Source organism: Perognathus longimembris, chromosome 19 (assembly GCF_023159225.1).
Source record: "Perognathus longimembris pacificus isolate PPM17 chromosome 19, ASM2315922v1, whole genome shotgun sequence".
Classification (NCBI taxonomy): domain Eukaryota; kingdom Metazoa; phylum Chordata; class Mammalia; order Rodentia; family Heteromyidae; genus Perognathus; species Perognathus longimembris.
In genome coordinates, this window is record NC_063179.1 from 8,888,167 (window position 1) to 8,915,221 (window position 27,055).

Consider the following 27,055-nt stretch of genomic DNA (forward strand, 5'->3'; position numbering starts at 1 on the left):
AACATGTTACAGAAGTCAGAGGCATCTATACCAATCTGACATAATTGGCACAGCTGGTAAGATTCTGGCATAAATCTGGGGACACTTATAATCCTCTTTCCTAACTATATTTAGCCACTTTCAGAAACTAATGCAAAGGAAATACAACTGCTCTAGTGAAGTGTGATTATTTTTCTTCTGTCTGGTTTTTTTTTTAATTCCTTGGTTGTTTTAAGAAATTTAAAAACAGCCAACAGACTTTTCTCCTCATTTCCATTCGGAAGATCAACACAGGAGACCCTCCTGTAGGAGCGTGCGCCGGATCGCACACCACGGTCTCAGGCACTTGCTTCACCTTTAAATGGAGGGGGGAAACTGAGACGTGACCAAAGGAATTTCACTAAGGGACTTTCAGAGAAGCAGAGAGGAAAGAATGTGTATCTCTGATCAATACTGATTCCGAGAAGGAGCAAGGAGGCTATATTTCAGGGTAGCTTTCATAGTTCATTCTTTGGCACAGGGTTAATAAATTAGCTCCTTAAAGGAGAATAAATGAACTTATGGAGCTAAATTAAGAGTTCCTGCAGAAATAGCAAGTCCTTCTGAAGGTACTTGGAATCTTAGGACTGAAACAAAGGAGGAGGAAAAGGCCGCAGGAACCAAAAGAAATAAATAGTTGGAATGAATAGTTCATAAAAGCAGAACTACAACCAGAATTTTGTTTTGCAAAGGGTTTTGTTTTTTTATAATCATCTGGATTTGCTAGTTTCATCCTCTTCAGCTAAGATATCTGAACACATTAATCAATGCAGAAGTGTCGAGTTTAGAATCTCCCCAAAATACAAGCAACCATTTAAGTAAAAAGAGGCACAAAAATCTGTCTTCCCCTCCTCCACCACCACGTGGACTTGAAATCTAACAAGCTGAAAAATGACTGTGAGTGGCTTTTGCCTGTAGGCCCAGCCGTTTGGGAGGAAGAGATCAAGGGGGGTCTCTTGGATGCCAGCCTATCTCAACAAGCAATCCAGGCATCGTGTCCACATAGTAACCACAGTTAAGTGGGCTGGTTAGGGAGGAGGACTGTGATCTGAGGATGCTCACAGCAGAAAGCAGGAGAGACCCTCTCTGAGAAAAGAACTAGAACAAAAAGGGCCGAAGACAGGGCTCAAGTATTAGGGTGCTTACTGAGCAAGTGCAAGTCCCTGGGTTCCTCAAGTTATAAGTACAATGGTGGATATCTCAGAGGATGCTATTCCGGCTCTTGCTTCCAACCAGATGGATGTTTGTACTTCAAGGCAGCGTGGCAGGGACACTCGCTAAAACCACCAAGCCTGTTGGGCGTGATGGACAGGTTTCTGCACATGAAGGGCAAGCCCACGCCGTCTCTTTAGACTTTCCTCTTGTTCGCTTTTATCTTAATTGGGAATGTAGAATTGCTCTCAATGTTTCTGCCAACAACTGAATTGTTTTGGTTTGGCTTGAGGACAGTCTCGCTGTGAAGTCCAGGCTGGCCTCCAATTCCCAGTCCCCCTGCCTCCGCTTCCTGACTGCTGGAATTACGCGTGCGCGCCACCATACGTGGTCAATTGCCTGAAATAAGTCATTCCAGAATCTCCACTTTTTAGACTGAAGGCAGGATGTTACCTCTGAAAGCAGCCTCACAGGACTGTGTCTTTATTTCACCAATCTCTGACTTCAGAACCCAACTAAACATAACAACCGACATTTTCAATCATTTTTCTTCCTTTTCAGTCTGGCTGATAAGACCAGTCGTCATCATTTTAATTAGTAAGCGAACTCGGTGTGTATAAAATCTAAAACCAAATACCAACCCAAGAGGCTGCAGACTGCCGCTCACTTGTTAAGATCTTTGTTGATAGCAACTGTCATAGCATACATTTCTAGTACATTCAGAATTGGGGAACCTTTTCAAGCCAAATGAGGTTAGCTCATCTGTTCTCAAGCATACTCGGCATTTTTAAACACACTCCTTCACTGGAAAACTTACCTTGCCGGGGCTCTGCTGTTTAAAAACAGACATTTCTTGAAGAAATAGGCTGAAATTCATCCATGATTCTGCAATACAGTGGCTGAGTCCAGGTCTCTCCTCTGGTTTGGAATTGATAACTTCCCAGCTAAAGAGAGAAGGAAAATGAAATATGTAATTGAACCTCAGAAGATTTATTCAAATATCATCCTCGCCTGCTGGGCTCATTCTACAAAAGTTCTGTGGATTCTGAGTTGAACCAGTCACAGAGCTGACGCAAGAATCTCCGGTGCTGGCCTCTTTCCCGTGTGGATGGTGGTGTACATAGCTTTGGGAGGGTGGGGGCCAGGGCAAGCACTTGAGGGAAATAGGGTGGAAATGTGCAGCGGTGGAGCTCACTGGACACAGTTGAAAGTGAACTATAATAACTCGTGGGTGGAGACTGGAGGGAGGGATGTCATTGTAATCCCTCTCCCATCATCGTTGTAGTAACAATAAAGTAATTTTTAAAAAAGAAAAGAAAAAGGATCTCAGCTGCCAATAGGCACAATGAATTATCTGGTTAAAATACAACTGGGCCAAAGTCAGGGCTGGAGCTTTAAGGTGTCTTCTCTGAAGAAGTCATTTCTGAGCTCCGGTCTGGAGTGGACCAGCAATTCACCCTAAGAAAGAAAGACTTGGGATGGAAACGAGCTAAAAGAGCTACCCTACGAGTCCCATGTGGCTCCAGCAAAGTGAACCAGGAGAACAATTAATTACAAGGCTCGGTGGCAAGGGTAGTCATAAACCATGCAGGGCCTTGTAGGACTTTAACACACACACACACACACACACACACACACACACACACACACACACACACACCCCTCTTAAAACCTGAGGGCTTGAGAAAATTCCGGTGTTAAAATAAAATATTCTTAATGATAAACCTCAACCACTTGTTTTCAATATACACAGTAGTTGTCGTTAGAACGCAACGTCATCTCCTGCTCCCCCTTCTTCTCAAGTATCTCTTCCAGTCATCACTGGAAGGTGCGGGGCGCGATGCAAGGCCAGGCAATGTGCTTCTCCCCGCCCTCGTTTGTCCACGAGAACCCCAGCAAGCTGAAAACTGGAAACCATCACTCTGGGAAGAGGACACATGCAGGTGCTGCCATTCCCGAAGTTGACAATATCATCAAGCATGGACCAAGCTTAAATTCGGCTTTCACAATCCTAATTCATAACCATACATCCATGCCGCCAGCCACTGGTGGCTCACACCTATACTGTCATCCTAGCTACTTAGGAGGCTGGGATCCGAGGCGCATAGTTCAAAGCCAGAATGGGCAGGAAGGTCCATGAGTCTCTGATCTCCAATTAACCACCAGAAAACTGGAAGTGCACTGTGGCTCAAAGTGGTAGAGCGCTAGCGTTGAGCTGATGATGAAGATGTGTGTGTTGCTCTATTAAGTAGAGCCTTAAAATTGTAACAGAACCTATTCTAATGCTCAATGAGCACTGTAGAGGTAATAATAACTTAAATAATTAAAATAACTTCCATGATTAAAAGCTTTCAAAAAAAAAGCTTTCACATTGAAGAGTTTTACCTATTTCTACAGTGAGCCTCAGTTGGATATTGCCCATTAATTTATTCATTTATCTAATACAAGGCGACAACAGTTTCCCCTGTATCCTCCATTATGACAAATATGCCAAGTATTACTTGAAAGCTTGAATACCTGTACCACTATCCTCTAACTGTGTCTCTAGATCCAGTTGCTAGGACGAACAAACCATGGAATGACTTATGATTATTTTTCATAAAAGCATCTTATTAAATTTATCTCCTTCGAAAAAAAAAATCATATAACCAAGTATGGTGGGGCATACCTATGATCCTAGCTCCTGAGATACATAGTGAGACCCTACCTATTTCACAATGGCGGGGGGGGGGGCACCCCTCCACTCCAGCCACTTGAGAAGCAGAGATTGGGAGAATTGTTGCTTGAGGCCAACTAGGCAAAAAAAGTTAGCAAATCCTCCTCTCAACCAGTAAGCTGAATGTTGTGGGACACACTTGTAATCCCTGGTACAGGAGGCATAAATAGGGAATTATCATCCATTGCTGGCCCAGGCAAAAACCTTGAGATCCTACCCAGTAACGAAAGTAGAAGGGACTGAGGGCTCAGCTGACGTACTACTGTGCTTGCCTGGAAAGCACAAGGCAGTGCTACCAATAAATATGTAAGCAAGCTGTGGGATAGGGTTGTTTGGGGGGGTTTCTTTGTTTTTTTTGGCCAGTCCTAGGGCTTGAACTCAGGGCCTGAGTTGTCCCTGGCTTCTTTTTGCTCAAGGCTAGCACTCTGCCACTTGAGCCACAGCGCAGCTTCTGGCCGTTTTCTGTATATGTGGTGCTGAGGAATTGAACCCATGGGTTCATGTATACGAGGCGAGCACTCTTGCCACTAGGCCATATTCCCAGCCCCATATTCTGTGGTTTTAAGAGAAGAAAACCACAATAATGGGAAATGAGGGAAGAAGTAACAAGTTGGATAATGTACTCACTGCCTTATGTATGAAACTGTAACACCTCTGTACATCACTTTGACAATAAAGAAATGGAAAAAAAAAAGAATAAAATGTGCTAGAGAAAATTTAGTAGGATTGGCTGATTTTCAGTATTGGGGATGGAAACCAGGGCCTTGCACTTACTAGCCAGTGCCATGTGAGCTGGGCCCACAGCCCTGAAAATCTGATTTAAAAAGAAATCCTGGGGGCTGGGAATATGGCCTAGTGGTAAAGTGCTCGCCTCGATACATGAAGCCCTGGGTTCGATTCCTCAGCACCACATATATAGCAAAAGCCGGAAGTGGCGCTGTGGCTCAAGTGGCAGAGTGCTAGCCTTTAGCAAAAAGAAGCCAGGGACAGTGCTCAGGCCCTGAGTTCAAGCCCCAAGACTGGCAAAAAACAAAACAGGAAAAAAAAAAAAAAGAAATCCTGTGTTCAAAGATGAAGAACGGATATCGTTCAACTTTAAATGAGATATATACCCAAAAGACTTGCTGTCTGGGAGTCTGAATCATAATTAAGTTTTCTAGTAGTTATTACAGAATAGAAACTACAGGAATGCATTCCTACTGTCTTCAGTATAGACTGCGAATCTACCCTAAGTTATTATCACCACAGTTCAACTTAGATACCAGACAATGACCTAAGTTTGGAATGAACTATCACCCTTAATGTTCACTTTTCACAGTCTGTTATTCTATAGATTAGGAACATGAAACCCGCCCTCGTTTTCCCAGCCAGTCTGGAACAGATTCAGTACCCAGGGCCATCGTACCTGACTCCCAGGACACTTCTATTCACTCTGAACCATGTGCCTTCTTCATCCGATGCATAAACTCAGTGGTATCCTTTCAAAGACACCACGTTGCCGTTTAGAATAAGGAAACACTTCCTGCCCTTCCCACCCCTGGCTGGAATGAGGAGGGTTGAGCCGTGATTAAGCAGTGCCACGGTGGCGTCATGTGAGACCAGCCCTTCCAGGAACACGCAGCACGTCATGGGCAGAATCTAAAAACTCAGCGGAAACTAAGACCCATGCCTGCCGTGCGGTGGATGTTTAATACAGGTGACGTGTGCAGAGTTGCTCCATAATGAAACTCTAGGTTTTCCTAGACAGCCTTGTTTGGGAAACACAGAACCAGAGAAAGGATAGCCTGTGAATACTGGACAAGGCCTGGGAAACAGATCTTTCCATGGTGAGTGGCTGTCTTCCTAGCCTTCTTGGCACAAAGCATTGCGGAACTTAAGGCCCAACTAACATCCACAGAAGGAAATACACCTTGACTTTCTTTTTTCTTGGTGTCCGTCATGGGCCTTGAACTCCAGGGCCTGGGCACTGTTCCTGAACTCTTTTCCTGAGGCTAGTGCTCTTACTACGTTAAGCCATAGCTCCACTTCCGGTTTTCTGGTGGTTCATTGGAGATAAGAGTCTCACAGATTTTCCTGCTTGAGCTGGCTTTGAACCAAGATCCTCAGATCTCGACCTCCTGAGCGGTTGGGGTGACAGGTGTGAGCCACCGGCGCCCAGCGTTTTAACCAGTTCTGACTCACAGAGTGAAGTCTATGACTGAAGGCCATCTATGGAGGGGAAAAAATGACCAGTGGCTTTGTTCCTGCGACTTCCTTCTTCCTTTCAGAGACACCGTACAGTATAGGGAAAGAAGGCCCCTGGGTTCATCCTCCCCGCTGTCTCCGCTCCCCCGTGAGCCTCAACATGTCCACCCCGCCCTGGTCCCCATCGTGTCTGTGCGAGCAGCGTGGGGGACGCCCAGGGAGAAGTCACAGAGCTCCACCAGGCCGGGCCGGGTCCACGTGGCCTCTCACCAGAATCTCCAGGCACAGATGCCTCCCAAACAAGCCCCAGGGCGTGTCCCTCGCCCACTTTCCCTGTGGAGAAGGAGCAGTCAGGTGATCTTGAGAAAGGCCAGTGTGCAGTCCAGATAAGGAATTATTTACCCGGGAATGCTGTGCCAAGACAAAGCCCCCACCCCCACCCCCGGGAGCTGGGAGGCCTCCCCACAGAGGACGCTGCTCTGGCTCTTGGGGAGAATTTCACATCAGTGTTCTTTCTGCCTCCGTATCCATGTTAGAATACAGCTACTGTGTACGGGAGGCGGCGACTCCAAAGGCTGGGCTACGTGCCGGGCTACGGCGGTGGCCCGTCAGAGCCTGAGCCTCGGGCGGCCAGGGAGAAGCTCAGGAAGCTGCCTCGTTCGCAAGAGAACCAGGGCACTCCAAGGCTTCCGTTCTTAGCCCGAGTCACCATCAGAAACAGCCGGGAGTCGGGCGCCAGGTGCTCACGCCTGTAATTCCAGCTGCTCAGAGGGCTGCGGGCTGAGGATCCCAGGTCCAAGACAGCTCAGAAAGACAGATGTACCACCCGAAAGCCCTAAGCGGGGGTGCGACAACTAAGTGGCAGAGCATCAGCCTGGAGCCAAAAAGCCAAGTGAAACTGGGAGGCCCTGGGTTCAAGCCCTAGGACTAGCACAAGAAAAAAAAAAAGCAAGACTGAGAGACGGCTATGCCGGATTCCCAGTGAGTAGAGAAGAGATGTCTGCTTGTGGACAAGACGGAAGGGCAGGGACACGGTTTACCTTCCCGCCGGAAACAACCAAACCACAAAACATAGGAGAGCAATGATCATGATTTCCAAGACCTCGGTCTTCAGCAAGGAGGACAGCGCTCCAACCAAGAGGAAATCAAGGAGGGCCTCGGGGCTTCCCTGCTTGCCGCCTTGAGGGTTTTCAGGCCTCACAGCAACCCTGCTGGCTCGGAGGTTGAGGATACCAAGCTGCCTGTGCTGCAGACCAGAGTGTGGCAAAGTAGAGCACCACACAGAAGGGCCGAGGGGAGGGTGGGCGAGAGAGGGCTAGCAGGGCGCTGGTGCCTCACGCCTGCAAAATCTTAGCTTCTTAGGACTGTGAGATCTGAGGGCCGCAGTTCAAAGCCACCCCAAGCAGAAAAGTCTGTGGGACTTGTATCTCCAATAAACTACTCAGAAAGAGCCAGAAATGGTGCTGTGGCTCAGCGCTAGCCTTGAGCACAAGGAGGCTCAGGGACAGCACCCAGGCCCTGAGTTCAAGCCCCAGGACTGGCAAAAAAGAAAAGAAAAGAAAAGAAAAAGAGTATTGCACATCTGCAGGAGTTTGCTGAAGACCCAGGTAAATGTATGTGAGGAACCGAGGCCAGAAAAGCCATTTGAAAAGACAATAATGATTCCTGGTCCTGCTAACTAGACTGGAAAAAAAACTCAAAATCTATAGACACTTGTAGAGTTCTCAAACATATTTTGCCTCAACATCAGATATGAACAGTAAACTAAACATGCTCTGGTCTGGACTCACAAAGCAGGCCCCAGCGGTTCAAAGTGATTTGAAGAAACCAGCAAAACAGAGAAGGCAGGCTTTGTTAGGATCCCAAATAGCTCAATCAAACTGGGATCTGAATGATATTACGTATTTACCTTCATGTGTATATCCTAAGTTATCATGTATCTTTTCTCCCCTTCAAAACTGGAGTTATTAGCAAAAGCTATGTCTAAATATTTTAAAACTGGTTTCTGTGTAGTTCGATAGCTACACGTCATTTCAGCATGTAGTGCCCAGTAATGTCCACTAGGTGGTTCTGTGGGACTAGGAAATGCAACAACACATTAAAAATAGATGTCATTCAGAGAGGACATTCAGAGAGCTCTCCTTCACCCAAAGTGTTGGAGCCCTGGGAAAAGTTACGCTCCAACAAATGAATCTTGGTATAGGAATAGCAGTGTCACTTCGCCTCTGTTCATTTCAATAAATAGACACCAATAGCAAGCTGTCCGTGACCATTACTGGCTCTAAAGACTTAGTGATGACTAAGTCCCAACTGGGAAGTGAACTTCCATATGTCCCTTAAGTGATCCAACACACACACACACCATATATGCAAGTCTCATGTTAAAAACAGCATTTAATTGATCTAAAGCTATTGAAGAAGACGTAATCCACATACTAAGCTAAGGGCTGGACACAGGATCTTTTCATGATTGTATATTGTACATCATTAAAAAAGCAGGCTAGTCAGGTGCCAGTGGTTCGATGCTTGTAATCTTAGCTACTCAGGAGGCTGAGATCTGAGGATCATGGTTCAAAGCCAGTCTAGGCAGAAAAATCCATGAGACTCCTAGCTCCAATTACCCAGCAAAAAAAAAAAAAAAAAAAAACAGAAGTGGAGGGGCGATTCAAGCGGTCAAGTTCCAGTCTTTCAAGACTGAGAAGCCTTTGAGCTGAAGTTCCAGGACCCATACCAAAAAAAATAAAAATTGTTGTAACGTGTCACCTAGCAACTGTGACCAACAGCTGCCACTGCCCTCACACCTATAAATATGCTTTGGCCTGGAGACCTTCCATTCTCAGCGAGTGACGAAGGGTCTCATGCTGTCCACGGAGGGAAGCGGCTCTCGAGGCTGGGTAAGACCTGTCGAATTCTTCTTAGAAAGGTCAGTCAATGTCTGATTCCAGCTCTTGACATTTCTTAGTGCAATGTATTCCAATGCTTTCTTTTTTTTTTTTTTTAATTCTGTGGACTTGTTCTATTCCTCCATGAGTGAATATATGGAGACAGGGAAACAAAACAAGAACAACCCCTCACAGAATTTGAGCTATGACAAAGCAAATAAGATGTGTCAACTGGAGGATTAAATAAGCAAACACAAGATTAAAACATTACATAGCACTCAACTTGAAGTTTTCACTTCTCGGGCCAATTAGCCACCCAGCACCACCCTCCCCTGAGGCCCGGGGACACGCAGGCGCCAGCAGCCAGTCTGCAGAGTCCGCCCGGAGAAGGGGGGCCTCACCTGCCCCGGGCAGCCCCGGGCTTCTATTTGGGGCTCTTTTTCTGAAGCTTGCCTTGTGAGATTGTCTCTTGCTCCCTTTTGTCTCCAACTAAACATGGTCACTTCCCAGGGGAATGTCACCAACGCTTCCACCCACTGTGTCACCCACTGTGTCATTCCTAAACGCTGGCAGACCCTGTGGCGGCCCACTACATTACATGTAGTATTTGAGAGTTGTTTTCTTTTTGTGAAAGGACTGGGGCTTGAACTCACGGCCTGGCACTATCTCTCAGCTTTCTCACTCAAGGCTGGCACTCTACGACTTGAGCCACAGCTCTACTTCTGTCTTTGTCAGTTAATGAGAGATGAGAATTTTGTAATCCTTCCTTCCCAGACTGGCTCCAAACTGTGATGGTCGGATCTCGGCCCCCTAAGCTGCTTGAGTTACAGGTGTGAGCTACCAATGCCTGGCTAGTATACTAGCTTTGAGTTCCAGAGAACCAGGTCCTGCTTAAAGTCATTTTCAGCATTTTCACTACGTTAACACGTAATAAACAGACGTGCGCAAAGGTGCACACAGCGTAGATTCCCCCATCACAGGGCATACTGGAGACACGGAAGAGACCAGCACACCTCATCTGCGCATGCCACATTTCTACTCTATCCCTGAAGGACTGGCGCCTTCGGAGAGACCAGGAACATTCCTCAAGGCAAACAGCAAGTTAGTGTGAGGAAGAAGCTAGGCTGTGTGCGATCCGCAATTTCCAGTTCATTAGAATTCAGGATTTATGGCAGCTAGACTCAAAAGTAAATGTCCTTTCCCTCTTCTCTGCTTTACCTTTGGCCTCGTTATATGAAAGCTGTGACAATACCAAAAAAAAAAGTTTCTTATATAGTACAAAAGAACAGAAATTAACTATTCATGAGGCTGAGATCTAAGGATTGAGGACTGTAGTTTGAAACCAGCCTGGGCAGTAAAGTCCATGAGACCCTTACATCCAATTAACAAGCAAAAAGCCAAACGTGGAGATGGGACTCAGCCTTGAGCAAAAAGAGCTAAGGAACAGCACCCAGACCCTGAGTTCAAGCCACAATACTGGCATCAGGAAAAAAAGTAAGTATCAATATATTTCCTAATTTTGTTCTTTGGAGATTACATCCATTGCACTGGGCCCAATTATATACAACCTACAGAGACTGAGTTACTAAATGTTTCTTTATAGTTCTTTATTAAGAAGACCAATTCAAGGGCTGGGAATATGGCCTAGTGGTAGTGTGCTTGCCTCGTATACATGAAGCACTGGGTTCAATTCCTCAGCACCACGTATATAGAAAAAAAAAAGCCAGAAGGGGTGCTATGGCTCAAGTGATGGAGTTCTAGCCTTGAGGGGAAAAAAAAAAAAAGCCAGGGACAGAGCTCAGGCCCTGAGTTCAAGCCCCAGGACTGGCAAAAAAAAAAAAAAAAAGGAGCAATTCAAATTTAGTCTGTTTGGAGAATTTATTGTCAGTCTCTGAGATTAAAAAAGTGGAGGGGGGTAAAATGTAAGTGGATTGCCATCACACGCAGAGCAGACAGACATAGTCGGCTGCTGAACTATTGAATCTTTGAAGAGCAGGTGTGTTATTTCTCTTCACATACGTTAGTGGCGGAGGGAGGGACATCACCACCCCCTGAGCAGCCACTGAGCAAAGCGAGTCTGCCTGGGATGTCCCAGAGCACCTGCCATGGGGAACGGTGGATTCGTGGAGAGTCGCACAATGCACTACACTCAATAGCACGCAGGGGGCCGAGCTGGGCTTGGGGGGGGGATGGGGACGGGGACGGGGGACAAATTGTAAGGGGAGCCGGTAGAAGCTCATGTTCCCCAAGTGCTGTCAGGAAGCTGGAGAGCCTTTTCCCAGGGGCCAGGGCTGACTCTATGGAGTTGGGGCACATGCCCAAAGAAGCCATTTCTCCCAGTGGCGACTCCTATAGAAAAACGAAACAATAAAACCTCAAACTGCCTGTGTGAACTGAGGAGCATTTACTTCTCACCAACGCCACGGAGTACAACAGGAAATTACCTGGGAAGCAACGGAAAGGATTAGCTCTTCTGTCTATTTCCAGTTACCACGTGAACCATCGTGCTGTTTCGCATATGGCCTAAGGAGGTTCTTGGAAGCAGTGATTTTTACCAGCTCCTGCGACCCTTCATTTTCACTGACATTTTTAGTTTGCGCAGGAAAACTTGTGTTTAAACATGAGCGTTCCCAGGTAAAATGAAATGTAGGACAAACGACGGAGACTGGAATGGTCCGGGCAGAAGCGCGGCCTGCCAGCGCGAGCCACCGGCCCACCTCCTGGAGCCTCCATCTTTACCTGTCCCTCATCCGGGAGCAGAATCACCTGCGCTCATGTCCGCCCCCAGCGCCCCCAGCTGGCTCCAGTGTCGGACATGGGTGCAGCAGAACTTAGTGACAGCCGCTCCCACATCACGTGTAAGTAAACTGAGGAGCCACATAGAGGGGAGATCAGACAGCACGGGGGGGGGGACACCTCCCACCACCTCAGGGGTGACGGGAGACCTTCCCCTTCCTCCTCTCCCACAGGGGCACTGCCCACGAGGCTTGCTGGGTTGCAAAGTGACGTGGATGCTTCTTGGTTTGCCACACCAGCAAAACACCATGCCCAAGCACCTAGAGGTAATGAGTCTTCATTATTTCACTTTCTGCTTGTGCTCTCCACTTACTTAAGCTAGATAAAACCACCATCAGGAAGATAAACAAGTGCTGGCAGGGCCGTGGGGAGAAATGAGCCCGATCGCACTGTCGGTGGGAATGTAAACTAGCACCACCACCGTGGAAGGCAGTCTGGAGGTTCCTCAGAAACTCCACACACAGAGCTACCCTCCAATCCAGGAATGCCACTCTTCGGCATTTATACAAATGATCACAAGTCAGGATACAGCAAAGGCACCAGAACTCTCACGTGCAGTACTGCGCTGTTCACCACAGCCAAGTTATGGAAATAGCCCAGATGCCCTTCAGTGGATAAATGGACCAAGCAAAATATGATACTCATACGCAGACATATATATACACACACACACATACATATACACACACAATGGAATTTTACTAATCCATCAGAAAGAAAGCCAATAACAAATATCACTCAGATGGACTTGGGAAATTATGTTAAGTAAAGCAATTAAGGCTCAAAAACAAAAAGCACATATTCTCTCTCCTATGTAGAAGTTAGAGCCAATTTCTAGAGATATATGAAGACATATACAGGGCCATATGAATATATACACACAAAAATTGACTAAAGTATGGTACACACAGAAGGGGATTCTAATGGTATAAGCTCCTTTGAACAACTAATTTACAGTTTAACAAAATGAACACCAGAAAAACATTTTGTCAGGCATGCGTTGAACTCAGGAGAGGGGACAGATGAATGGAGAGGAGAAAGGTGGGCACACATTGCCTTCATAGTCAACGTACACATGGGAAAATGGAACCAGGTGGGGGGATGGGCGGGCTTAGGAGAAAGAAAGGAGAGAAAGAAGGGGTGACCTTGATCAAGACGCACTGAACTCACAATCCCCTTAGTATAATTACTTAAAGATAATTTTTTTTAAAGATCCTCTAGTAAAATCAAGTAACTGATCAACCTCGGTCATTTACTTTTCCTGAGTAAGAAACGTCTAGAACTACACGGTCAGAACTATTAAGAGAACTGTCCTAACTTGGACATTGACATTCAAGACCAGGCTAGCTCCATTTAGCAAGCAGAGTGATCACACGGTGCTACCCTCATTACATCTGGCATCCCACAGTCCCAGGTGAGAGACACCAAAGCCATGGTCTTCAGGGCTGTGGACACAGCCAAAAGAAACCAGTGGGCCAGTTGGTCAACAGGAAACACTATTTATGGGCAATCACAACAACAACTGGCACAAAGAGATAGATATGAAGATCCTGAGCACACAACTCCAGTCGTGGAAGTAGATACATACTAGACAAGTCGTGAGCAAACATGTTCTGTAAAGGGCCATAGATATGGTCTCTGTGTCCAACAAGAAGGCAACCATTGCCAATGTACAAATGGAAGAGCTTGCCTATGGCCCCATAAAACTTGACTTTACAAATGAGGTTGCAGGATAGATTCAGCCCTCAAGCCACAGCACCTCCTATTTATTGACTGAGCATGTGCCACGTTCTAGGAACTATATTAGCAGCTTTATTTACACCCCCTCATTCTCACAACAATCTGACTAGGTGAGGAAAATGCCTCTATTTTCCAGATGACCGGTACAGTCGAGAGGAGCCAGCCCCAAACTCTTGGCGGCCACAACCTGCCAGTTCCCCAGGGCTGCTCTCTTCCAGAAGAAATCATGTTCTTCTTCAGAAGTCTGGTGAAAATCATCCTTCATGCTGGGCACTGGTGGCTCACACCTGTAATACTAGCTACTTAGGAGGCTGAGATCTGAGGACCACGGTTCAAAGGCACCCGGACTGTCCAATCAACTGCCAGAAAATCGGAAATGGTACAGCACTAGACTTGATCCAAAGAGCTCTGGGGACAGTGTCCAGGCCCTGAGTTCAAACCCCATGACTGACAAAACAAAACACAAAATTATCCTTCAACTAACAATCTGTGAAATATATGTATGTAGGTTCTCATCCTAGTATTGGCGAAGCCACTCCACCTGACTAGACTTGTAAAAAGTTGTCTTCCCTCTGATCTTTATTTTATTTTGCCAGTGCTGGGCCTTGGACTCAGGGCCTGAGCACTGTCCCTGGCTTCTTCCCGCTCAAGGCTAGCACTCTGCTACTTGAGCCACAGCGCCACTTCTGGCCATTCTCTATATATGTGATGCTGGGGAATCGAACCCAGGGCTTCATGTATACGAGGCAGGCACTCTTGCCACTAGGCCATATTCCCAGCCCCCTCTGATCTTTAAAATAGACTTTGTGTCGCTACAAGTGTCTTGGATTTTGCAAGGAGGCATACAGCTCTCAGGTGCATCTGGGAAGTGATCGCAAGGTCCTAATGATGGGAACTCGAGTCACTAATGAGGGGGTAGGAAAGCCAAGGTGCCATCAGGACCACCGGACGGTTCCCGAGTCTCTCAAGATCTATCTAAATACAGGGAGGAAGGAGGATCGCCCCAGCCTTGTCCTCACTCCTGGCAACTTACCACTGCATCCTCCCTACCATTCAGGGGAGAGTATGCTAATGTGTTCTAGCACTCTTTCCAGAAACTTCCTCACAAGGCCTCATGATGGTTATCAGAGCTCCAGGCATTATTTCCAGTTTAAAGGAGCTGGCATAAGGAAACAGAGCCATGCACCATCAAACCTTCAACACTTGCCTTATGGGACACAACAGCTTCCCGCGTCCCCTCCACGGTGCCCAAACAAGGGATTATCAGTCACTTCCTGCGTCACTCCTGCCAGGCCCTGTCGCCTCCTAGATTTACCAGGCAAAGTTCTTCTTGTGTCAGCAAGCAAGTCAATTAACTCTAGGTTTACGATTTCTCTATGGATACACACATTTTGCAACAAAGTGTACACCTCGAAATCTTTCATAGCACAAACAAATATGCTCCTCAAAGCAAGTTTTGACAACATTTCAGCATCGGGAAACTAAAACGGAAGAAATGGTAGAGCTTGGAGCATCTGAGCTGCTTCAGAAATGCTGTCCATATGCCACCGAATCTGATTGTGTGTGTGTGTGTGTGCGCGCGCGCGTGTGCCAGTTCTTGGGCTTCAATTCAGGGCCTTTTCCTCTAGCTTTCTTGCTCGAGGCCAGTGTTGTACCACTTGAGTTACAGTTCTACTTCTGGCTTATCGGTGTTTAATAGAAGATAAGAGTCTCACAGACTTTCCTGCCCTGGCTGGCTTTGAACTACAATCCCCAGATGTTAGTCTCCTGAGTAACTAGGGTATGTGGGAGCCACCAGTGCCTAGCTAAGGTTTGATTTTTACACAGAATAATCCAAGTAACAGAGACAAGTCATTTCCAAGAAACCGATATCCACCTATAACGCTCTCATCCGAACGAGAGAAGTTTGTACTTTTTCTAAGTACCATTCTAAGATGTCCCAGTGATTGGTGGGTTTGTTGTCTTTTCAAAACAAAGCACTTGTTTATAAAGCTTCAAAGCTCAACTGAAACACGGGCGTGAAACGTCTCTCCTAGGGCTCACAGTTGCACACAGCTGCTCCGGCTCTGTCAACATCCGAACAAGGAGGCCCCGTGGCCTCTGTAATTACTGCGTGACATTCATTAACCTCCGCTGGGGGTGGGCGGGGGCCACCTCTGGGAGGGGCGTCTCCACCCACACAGCACTTGCAAGTGGGGGACAGGGACGCAGCCACTCTCTGTACCTCACTGTTGCCAGGCAGAGAGAACATTCTGGGCTTGGATGGTTTCTATATCGGGCACCCGCCGCTGGGGTCCTCCCTTCCAAGGCTAAGACTGCAGCCCGGTGATGCCCCACCCCCACCAAAACATCACGAAGGGCCACCGTGCCAGATCTTTAATAGCCCTGGCTGCTGTTCCCCCACTCTGTGGCAATTATTACCAGGGCAGGCCAACTTGTCAAAACTGATGCTAAAGGGGGAAGGGGGGGTGGCTGGGCTTGCGAGACTCTCCAAGCCTCCTTCGGGGCTTCTTTTCACCCGTCTCTCTATGGAAAGGGCTAATCAGCTCATGAGGAGCCAACACCACCCCTGTCCTCTTCGCCCTCGGGTTCTGTGTGTCCCCAGGGGCAGCGGGGACATCCCCTACCCCCTGGTTTCCCAACTTGGCCATTAGGACACGATGTGACCTAGATGTCTTACAAGGCATTGCCACATTCGGGGTTGGCCTTTGCCTTTGCCACCTGGAATTCAGAGACGGCAGGTGGGAGGCAAAGAGACAGCTTAGAGCAAAGAGCGTGGGCACAGACGCTCGGGGTGAGGGCGAAGATGAAAGAGAAGGAAACCACGCACCTGAGGGCCCTGGGGGACCAGATGCTCCCTGCCTGATTTCATCTCCCGCGCACAAGGCCCTGGATGAGGCTAAAGAGCCAGAAGCCAATAGGCCCTTCCTGGGGTTGCTGTCATTTTCCCACTCAGGGCTTCCTGGAGGTTTCACAAGAACAGCTGAGAAAATGTAAGTCGAATTTTATAACTGCTTCTGCCCGAAAGGTCCCTCCTCTGCATTCTGTCTGGCTCTTGTTATATACTAAGAAAGAAAGCTGAGCCAGAAACGAAACTAAAACCCCTAGATTTCAGCTGAAAGAAAAGTGTGATGGACAGAGAAAACAAGGATTTTTCAAAGCAGCCTCTACGCCTTGCATGCTACGTCCTATTTTGCAAACGTCTCTCCCTTCCCTGACTTCTAGACCCGAGTCCCTTTTGGTCCCATAGTCTAAAACATAGGTGAGTGGGACTCTTCACTTTCCCTATGTCCGTGCGTGTGTGTGTGCATGTGTGTGTGCACACACGTGTGTTATGTATTAATTGTTGTACCCAGCCAATGTGTGTGACATAGGAAGTGTGCTCCATCATCAGGATGAGACCCAGAACCAGGGCCTGGACTGCTGTCCACTCAGCTGGTCGCCCAGGACGCAGGAATCAACTATGGAAGGAGGTTGGTCCCATAGGTGAATGGGTAAAGGAAACACAGCTGTGCAGAAGCAGAGCGCTCATTACAGACAGGGCTACACCCGTGCTGGAGAGAAGCGGAAGTTCTGCTTGAGGGTCCTCAGAGGTGTTGCCTGGAATTAAGCTCCTGTAGATACAGAGGGATAATTACGCCTTCATTCACTCAAGGCCTGGCAGATTTCCGAACGGCTTAATAAGACAAAGAAGTGTCACCATTGAGGAGATTCAAAACGCCCCTAATACAACACCAAAGCAATGACGCAAGCGGCTTGGGTGTGGTCGAAGCCTGAAAGTCCTCATCTCCCTGCCCACCCCGTTCCACCACCACCAATCCAACCAACGTGGAGGAAAAGAAGTGAGGCCTGGACTGAACATGACAGACTTCTTGTCTTGTCATTATTCCCTACACAGTGCAGAAGGACTGATTGAAAGAGGAAGAGGGGACTGCACTGGCTCTACGCAAACACCTCTGCCATTGTATGCAAGGGCCCCGAGCCAAAGGACAGCTATGCGTTCTTTCACTAACACCGTCTGTGACATAACATCAAGGCACACATGGCTTGAAGCAATCCCTGGGAGTGTCAAAACAAGGTGGGCCAAACATGCACCCCTCTGAGCCCTAACACATTCTAGAGCAGAGGGACTCCCACAATCCAGACATGCACACCAATTATACCAGGCATAGCTGAGGTGTTTTCGCTCACAAGTCACTTGGGAAACATGTCATTTACATGTTACGTTCTACTTCTGAGAAATTAACAATGAGCCATTCATGAAATAGTTAGTGTAGTGTATCATTTTTAATCTATAAAACAAACCTGTAAGACAGGTATTATTAGCCTCCTTTTTTTTTTTTTAACTGATAACAAAATGAAAGCAGAGAAGTACCTTGCCCAAGGCTACCCAGCTACCATGTCCACACACTGAGGCTGGGATTGACAGCCAGGATCACTGACAAGCTTCGTATTATCCCGAAGCCGCTGAGGAGAATGATGGTTAAAATGCTTAACACACTGTATTCACAAACTGGTTGAATGGTAACTCCTTTGTACCACTATTAAAAGATCATTTAAAAAACTGAACATGCTAAAACAAATTATTAAGGGTCCCCATTTCAATGCGAGAGCGTCAAGGAGCTAGAGAGCTCCGCCGTGCGGATGAGCTTATTCATCAAGTGACTGCGTGGCAGGAGCTCGAGTGGGTTAGAGCCGCCGTCCCGTCCGTGGCCTGCAACCCTTCACAGGGCGGGTGAGGAAGCCAGATGTAAGTTTCACCACAGACACCTTTTCCACTGATCACGGACAGATGTTTACAAGCACGCACATAGAGCCCCCAATCTTCCCAGGGAAAGCTGGGTTCCACCTGACCAACAGGACATGATTCGAGGGGGCAGGGGGACTGGGGGGGCTCTGGGCCCAGGCCCCAAATACTGGAAGTCTATCCTTCCCCTCCTTAACCTTCCTTCCTCTAATTAAAAACAAACAAACTTCTGTGTTGTACCTCCCCCCATCTCAGGTATAAATGGCATGATTATTTTCATTACAACAAGGAATGGACAGCTCAAGGAAAGAGTACTTTGGCAGGCATTTAGACGCCGCTGAGAAATGCTTAGGAGAGAACTCCATCACCCCTATAGACATACCATACGCCTGTCAACACAAACTAGATCTAAAAGAAACTAGAAGAGCATTTTGATTTTGTTTTAGGTATTAGGACTGCAGCTGGCGACGGTGGCTCATACCTGTAGTCCTAACCACTAAAGGAGGCTGAGGTCAGAAGAATTGTGTTGTGGTCTCACCACAACCTAGGCAAAAAAACAAAAAAAATCTCAAGACCCCATGTAAATAGAGAAGGCTAGGCACGGTGGTATCCACCTGTCATCCCATCGATAGATGAAGCACGAATGAGGCTCACAGTGAAGCTGAGCAGAGTGAAAATTGAGACAGCATCTGAAAAGGAACCAGAGCAATGAGGGCGGGAGGAGCGGCTCGAGTGGTAAAACACCTGCCTTGAAAATGTGAAGCTCTTTCCGATAAATATATGCATCGTGTGTGGAGTAGTAGATGTAAGTTTACGCTGTGGAAGCAAATCTTGTTTCAATGTTCATTACAAAAGCCTTGCTAATTTAGTAGTGAGGCTTGGTTCCTTGGTTGTACAGGTGTACATTTTGTAAGCCATGCTGTAAGTGGAATTTGTTTTATCTCTTTGGGAAACATTTACATGTTAGTGTACATTTATGTCCCTGGCCTCTTGGACCTGGCAATATAGTGTTGTATAATGTGAATTTATTTCTCCAAATCAAAAGTGAATTTTTTAAAAAAATTATCTTTATATGGTTTCAGAAGTAAGGACCAGCTTTCTTTTTATTATTGAGAGAAACATTTTGTTTTATAACATAGTCACTGGATCTTAATAATGGACGTGCTAGGATTGGGTCACTTTCAATTGAAGTCAGGGTGTTGTGCATAATAAAATGTAATGGACTGAGATATTTGGTAACCATGGAGGCCAATGCTTTTTCCATCTTATCAAATGTGATGTGACTTTCTTTTCTTTGTACAGAAGAGTACTGTATTTCTGAATAGCCTACACCCAAGTAAGAGCAAATCTGTATGATAACTTTTTTTTCCTCTGGACATAAGACGTTATAACAGTAACATGGCGTACATTTACAAGCGGCCTTATGTACATTTCCCAACAATCTTTTTAAGGCAAAATTGTGACCATATGGGTATAATTAAAATTGTTTTTAATCCTTTGCCTATGAAAATAAAAAAACAGAAAATGTGAAGCTCTGAGTTCAAAAGCCTAGAACCAGAAATAAAAGATTGTAGTTACTTCTTGTTTTATTTCTTTTTTACTGATACTGCTTTTATCTACTCAAATGAGTATGTACACTATCCTTTATTGGAAACTTTTAGTGGGGTGTTTAGAGGGGGTTCACGGGGAGCTAAGTGGCCATTGCGATGTATCTCTTGCCAAACAAACTCCCCTGTGACAAGGACAGATAACATTGTTCTATGTGTTCTTTATCAGGTTCAAATATTAGCCCAGCTGCGTCAAAGTGGGGTTTCAAAAGTGATAAGCATTTTTCCAGGCCCTTTTGACATGTTCTATAACTGCGTGGGAAGGAGGTAAGAAAATAAATCATTTGTTCTTTCAACAAACCATTCCTGGGCATCCACGATGGCTTCGGGATAGATCCGTGGAGAAGATGCAGCACGTGAGTGAAATGCTGCCTCTCACCTCCTCCACCCTCCTGCGCGCGCACACGCACGCACACGCACACACACGGGCTGCCTTCCACGCTCCAGCCTCCGGAACCATCGGCAGCCACTTCCTGTGGGTGGCTTCCACTCAGGGCAGGGATTTACCCCACCGGGCGCGTGGGCTTCCGGCCCTCTCGGCGCTGCTTGTGAAACACCCGCAAGCACACCCCTCCTGCAAAGCCCCTACGAGGGAAGCGCCCTCCCCACTTCTACACCCCCCCCCCTCCAAATCACCAGTCTTTCCTTGAATGGCTTGTGCGAACTTGGCTTGCTTCACCCCTCGGTAGCTATTTGCAAACACAGGTGGCACAAAGAACTTTTTGAAACATCCAAAAGCTGAAATACTGAAAGAAGAGATGCGCAAAACTAGATTTCTGTGTGAGGCATTTCTTCTCCGTTATTAGATTTTAAAGCAGTGGTATTATTAATGAACAGCAACACTGTAGAACTATACCTAAAATCCAGCCAATCTGTATGATTTAAACATCTGGATTAAAGACTAGGCTTAAATTGATTTCTTCCAAGCCTTCTAAGCAAATTCAATGCATTTGATAAGGACATTTCCAAATGCTAAACAGTCCCTTTCACTGTAAGAGCTTTGGTTTTGTATTTTTTTTTAAATATTTCTTTTCATATAGCCAGAAACAAATACAAGCCGCAGACTTCAGTCTGAAAATTTAATATCTAGAACGTTCCAAATCTGAAAGTGTTCCAAGTGACAAGCTGATGTGACACGTGGAGAGTCACAGTCAAAATGCACATGCAGAAAGCTTCTGTGACACTGACTGCAGGGTACGTGGCTACGGCAGAAACCAAGCATCATCATAATTTCACGTTTGGACGTGGAGTCCAGCCCCAAGATCTATCATTCTATGTGTGCAGACAAGGCAAAAACCTCAAAAGAAACCTGAAATGCCAAAGCCTCTTCTGGGTGAGGAAGAGGAACTGGGCGCGAGCACTTGGACAAGAGGTTGTGAACTGTTGATGAGCAGCTTGCCTCTCCTGAGCAGAGCAAGAACGGGAAGGTCTGAGAGCAGCAGGCACTAGTGTCACAAAGCTCTGAGTTTAGAGGCTCAGCGGCCTTTTCTAACAGATTTCTAAGTCATGACTTCCTGACAAGTAGCCTATCAATGGATCACAAAGCTCACGCCTGGCAGCCACCCCAGACAGGAAGTCTCCCACATTATCATTTTAAAGTGTTGCCTAGATGATCAGCCTAGTCTTATTGGCTTATTGCTTTTCCCTATAGTCTCTCTCCCCATGCAGGATATACCCCCTTGACCGCAGGGGCCTAATCCACCAGCCTATCACAGCAACGGACCGAGCACACCTGATGGCTATGTGAAAGTAATTACCCAATGTCCAAGTGCTTCCAGAGCCAGTATACACCAGCTGCTCCCAGTGCTCAGGGTCGGTCTCTCTTTGGGACCGTTACATAGGTCACGTCCCACCCACCCAGCCCTCCATGTGGCTACCAGAGCTCATCAGAAGGCTGGCAGGGCTGATGCTCCAAGATGGAATCCAAGATGTGGTGGGAAAAGGAGTCAGGGCCAGCCACTGGATGGGGTCTAACCTCCCAATGTGCCTGATCTTCTCTGGCTCCTAGCTGGGGTGAGGTTAACCACCCCAGCCCTACCTTGGCACCCACTGCTTCCTGCTTGGGTCTCTGCTGTCCTGAGCCTGTTTCAGAATGGCTTCCTTGCCCTCTCCTCCCAAATCTTGACCTTGGAAATGGCATGGAGTCTTCGGCGGTCCTTCCTAATAAGCGGGTCCATGACTGGGCAAAGGCCGCCATCAGTGGGGCGGGTCTCTCTCCCCCTCCCTTGGTGAATTATAAAACAGAGCTTTGGAGCCACTGGCCCAGAGTGAGCAGCACCAAGGGGTAATGGTGCCCGGGCACACAGTCCCGGATGGGATGCAGACCCCTGTCCTGCCAGGTCCACTGATTTTTTTTTTTTTTAAGACCAACTCAGATTTAGCTGTCCAGAAATTACCGAGCAATCCAGGATGCCAAATTCCAAGCAGGAACCCACGTAACCTAAGAAGCCTTGGTGTGGGATTCAGTCAGGACCTGCTGCCACCCGGCGTTCAGAACACGGTTTGTCAGCAGATTCAGGACTTATTATAGTGACTGCTCTCTCAGACATGGCACCAGAGGACTTGTTCAAAGGCATTTCGTCTCCAACTTAGCAAGAGCAAGCTTCTCTCTCCATTGTAAATATTTTATTTCTAGTCTAGCTCTGAACTGCCTTCCCTCCCCCACTCCCCGACATGGTCTAACATGCCCTTTTTTTTCTCCACAGATAAGAGAAAAAAATACAGGAGGCAAAGTATAAAACCCTAGTTATTAGCTGAAAGACTGCTAAATACACAAACTAGTAATAAATAGATAAACATACAAACAAGATAATACAGAAGGCAGGAGGATGTTACCTCAAAAAAGTGAGGATTTCTCACCTTCCACTAAGCACATTACAGTCCTTGGTTATTATTATTACTGTGTGCAGAATATACACTTATGTTCATATGTATATATATATATATACATACACACACACACATATTCCCATCCATTCTCCATTTTACTTGGCTATCCTTTTTAATGAGTAAAAATATCCTTAACAAAAATAAACAAATTATGCCGGGTTAGTTTGCATCATAGACTGTTAGTTCAAAACATTTGTTAACGGGGCTGGGAATATGGCCTAGTGGCAAGAGTGCTTGCCTCGTATACATGAGGCCCTGGGTTCGATTCCTCAGCACCACATATACAGAAAATGGCCAGAAGTGGCGCTGTGGCTCAAGTGGCAGAGTGCTAGCCTTGAGCAAAAAGAAGCCAGGGACAGTGCTCAGGCCCTGAGTTCACGGCCTAGGACTGGCCAAAAAAAAAAAAATTTGTTATCAACACCCATTCCTATTTGATTTTGGCGCTGCATTTTATGAAAGCAACCTTTATTACTTTTCTGCCAACCTGGCCTCCTATCTACGGCGATCAGGCCCCTGGTCATGAAAGTCTTGCTTTTAGGAAAGGGACATCAGATATTCACAAAATTCACACAAGACCCATGTATCAACCCGTCTTCTCAAAACCACAGCTAACATTTAAATTTCTCTGCAAATGTTTTCTTCTCTACTCCATTACTCCTTATACTTCACCAGGCACTTCTATGAAGGTCATCTTCAAGCACCTGGTTTAATGTCTTATTTTATACATAAAGTTGTTTCCTTGTTCAGTTAAATGTCAACATTAAGTCTCTTCAGAACAATGCAGAGAAAGGCAGCCTTTGAGGACACGGTTACTAATAATTATAATCACCGCCCAGGGGTTACCTCATACAACCACAGATTTGGTAAATACATTTTTGGAGATCTTGTTCCAAAACATTACAGTTACATTTTCCTTTGGTAATGAAATTGTCAGTGTCTGTGTTTCTTTAGTTTTTGTTATGCATTTTCATATCCAAATTTCAGTGACCCCAAATTCTAGTGATTCAGTACAAGTCTTCACAGTGAAGGAGCCAGGGCAGGGACTTTCAATATGGATACACTTGTGCTCAGATTAGCAAGAATTAATTGCCTGTGCCTGGTCTCTTTGTAACTCCTCTCCCCTTCTTAGAATTAGATAAAAATAAAAACACGGAGACAACTAAGCTACAGAAAGGGGGGAAAAGGGGGAAACTGATCACATTTTCAAAGACAAAAACCATAGTTTAAAAAATGAATTTTAGAACATCAAAATTGGTATGTTGGCCCAATGTTTACAATGTGGAACTGCTTGCTTAGCAAGTCTTTAAAATGCAAATAGTTACAGAAGTTCATCAGTTTAGATTTCAACAAGATTTAATCATCTCAAGTTAAAAGAAAAACATAAAAAATTCAAGTATACATTCTGTATAGAAAATAACTTGACACAAAACTCTAGGGCATCATTTCCTTATCCAAGAAAAAAAAACAAAACAGTTGCTTGCATATGTTTCTGAGATTTTTTCAGTTACTTTTGCCTCTCTGGTTAGTTTGTGTCAAAAATAAATTCAATAAATTCTGGAATTAAGGAATGGCATTCCTCTTCTTAAAAAAAAACTTTTCACGCAGCCTATGCTTCAAATTAATCATCATATTTTTAAGAAGACAATTATTAAGTAAAACCGACTCCAAACGAAAGTATATCTCATCATATGGATCATAATTACCTTCTGCCTGGTCCGAAGTTCTCCCCTTCGGGCATTTCTGCCTTTACAAATCTGGCCACACCGCTAAGGCCAAACAACAGTGTCCTTTTCCACAGCCACACAGAATAGTATGAGGAAAAACCCCAGGAGTGAAGCTCTGTCCTTTGGGGAGAAAGGTGCTCCTCCCTCCCTCAGAAAGTCGGTGTTTACAAACTTCCAAAGTGCCTGCCACCTGCCTTGAATGAAGCGAAGGGCTGGGTTATTATGACAGCCCCCTTCTAAAAATAAAGAGGTCACCTCTTACTCCCAGCGCCGTGACAGCAGCTGGGAGCCAGTGTTTTCCCGCAGTCGTGTGAGCCGTGTCACCACCCTCGTGGAATGACTTCACGGGGCAGGCCTGCCTTCTCTTTCCTGGCATGATCGGGCACCCACCGAAAGGTGGAGTGACTGCGAGCTGGTTGAAACTTCACCCCGGGCTATCAGATCTCCAGTCGCAGGAGGCAGAGTTGGAGAGCGGAGAGCAAGACAGACTGTCCCTTCGAGGGCTGGGAGGCTTGTTTGCAGAAGGCCTGGCCATTCCGCTAAAAGATCCCTCACTCAGAGAGGAAAAACACAATGGCCTGTGGAGCAATCAGGTTTTGGGAGATCTCTGTAAGAAAAGCTGCCTCTGAGTCATCTAGATTTCTCAACTCAGAGGACGCGTGCACAGGTGCTCATGGATTTGAGCGGGTGCCCTTGTGGGCAAAGGGCTTTCCCCCCGAGTGTCCTCTGTAGGCAGTTCACTGGCACATGGCTGGGCTCTAGGGCTGCTGTTTTTACACTTTGCTCTTTGCTGTATAGTTTTCCATAGCTGATTCTCTCTTGCTCTGACGTGTGTGTGTGTATGTGTGTGTGTGTGTGTATGTGTATGTGTACTGTGTACTGTGTACTGGGTGTTGAGTCTTGAACTCAGGGCATGACACTCTTTATTTTGTTTTGTGTCAGTTCTGGGGCTTGAACTTAAGGCCTGTGCTCAAGGCTATCATTCTAACCACTTGAGCCACAGTTCTACTTCCACCTTTTTGCTGGTTATTTGGAGATAAGAGACACAAACTTTCCTGCTGGGCTGGCTTCAAACCCCAGTCCTCAGACCTCAGTCTCCTGAAAACCCAGGTTTACAGGCCAGTGGTACCTGGCTATTTCTTTCTATAACATGATCACCAGCAATGTTTAAGTACACACACACACACACACACACACACACACACACATTTTTGTGTGTATATATACATGTATTACATTATGAATTTCTGTCAGACAGCTCAGCTCAGGAGCTTTCTCTGCCCAAACTGTCTGAATTAGACCTAAGACAGAAAATTCAGTGAGTGCTAACTGGTATATCCAATCTTAATTGTTTTAGAACATTTCCAGAACTTCTTTGAAGCATAAAGCACAGGGAAAGATTGCAAAAGGCACCAGCAGGATGGGATAGAGAAATAGTCCTTGCGACAGTTACTGCCTCAAAATCTAACTCACGTGTACATGAATCCCTCTTCCCTGCCTGCCCGTGTCTCACCCAAGCCTTTGGATATTGCTGACACAGAAGCTGTGTCCCAGGGCAGTTCAGAGTCCGTGTTATGTTCTTCACAACCATGGGATGAGGGTACAGTGCTAGCGGCAAGCCCCAAATCAAAGAATGCAAAGGTGTGCAGATTTCTGCATACTCAAATTTGCATATATATGTCTATATATATTATTCAAGACTGCTGATCTAACAAGTAATGACTTTGTAAGTCGTGCTGCTTCAGGAGGCTGAGGGATGATGGTTCCTCTGGCTTGCTTTAAGGTTGGAATCAAATTGAGACAAGCCCGAGATTGTGGCTCTTTAAAGCAATATAGACGCTTTTCCCCATTCTCAATGCAAGCTGTAAGACCAAACCTTAATATACAGAAGATAAAACAACAGCCAAACATCACTCCAAGAGGAGCTCACTGTTCTTGGACAGGGGTGGGGAGCTGAAACTTGTCTCAGTCCCCAAGGCCTAAGTGACATGGGACCCCAGAAAACCACGTACAACAAGAGAGGTGGCCAGCAGAGGATCGGTCCCCTGCACAGCCAGGCAAAAGGAACAAGCAGGAAAGCTTTTCCTCCCTCTCTTCTCCTAACAGTTAGATTGACCCAGTTACACGCTGGATCTTTGTCCTTTTTTGTGAGGGGCGGGGGTAAAGCGTAGCACATGGGGTGTTTTTCTGCGAAGTTCTTCTCATCTTCAAATAGCTACAACCCTAAAAGCAGCACACCCAGCTTCTCAGGCTTCCTGTCCTCTGAGCTCTGCTAACCTTCTCCACGTTTTTTTTCTAGAAATATCTCTGCTATGGTTTGGATGGGTCTCGCACGTGCGCGTGTTAGAATCTTAGAATGCTGGGCACGGTGAGAGCAGGTCCTTCTGGTGGGCGACTGGCTCATGAGGACGGAGCCCTCGTAAACGGATTCATCTCTCACACCCAGAGCACTACTGACCTGGGGGGACGGGTTAGGGAATGAGAGTTGACCCCCCGCCCCCCGCCTTCTCTTTTGCCCCCCCTGCCTCTCCCAGCCTCTACTTCACTTCTTTCCTCGCTAAGTTACCCAGCCCTGCTGGGAACAACCGTGGAGCCCCATT

General features: G+C 46.4%; 1 protein-coding gene across 2 annotated transcripts in view; it reads right to left on the reverse strand.

Moving 5' to 3' along the window:
• Window positions 1–27,055, reverse strand: part of Retreg1 (reticulophagy regulator 1) — a 106,119-nt gene that overhangs the window by 7,961 nt on the left and 71,103 nt on the right. The window contains exons 1-2 of one of the 2 annotated variants that reach the window (XM_048368045.1): window positions 24,435–25,317; window positions 1,988–2,114 (exon numbers count right to left, since the gene is read on the reverse strand). In XM_048368045.1, the coding sequence (XP_048224002.1) occupies window positions 1,988–2,114; window positions 24,435–24,469 (162 nt within the window). In that variant the 5' untranslated portion in view covers window positions 24,470–25,317. Of the gene's footprint in view, window positions 1–1,987; window positions 2,115–24,434; window positions 25,318–27,055 lie in introns of those variants that run through there. The other variant, XM_048368044.1, reaches the window with a different exon arrangement.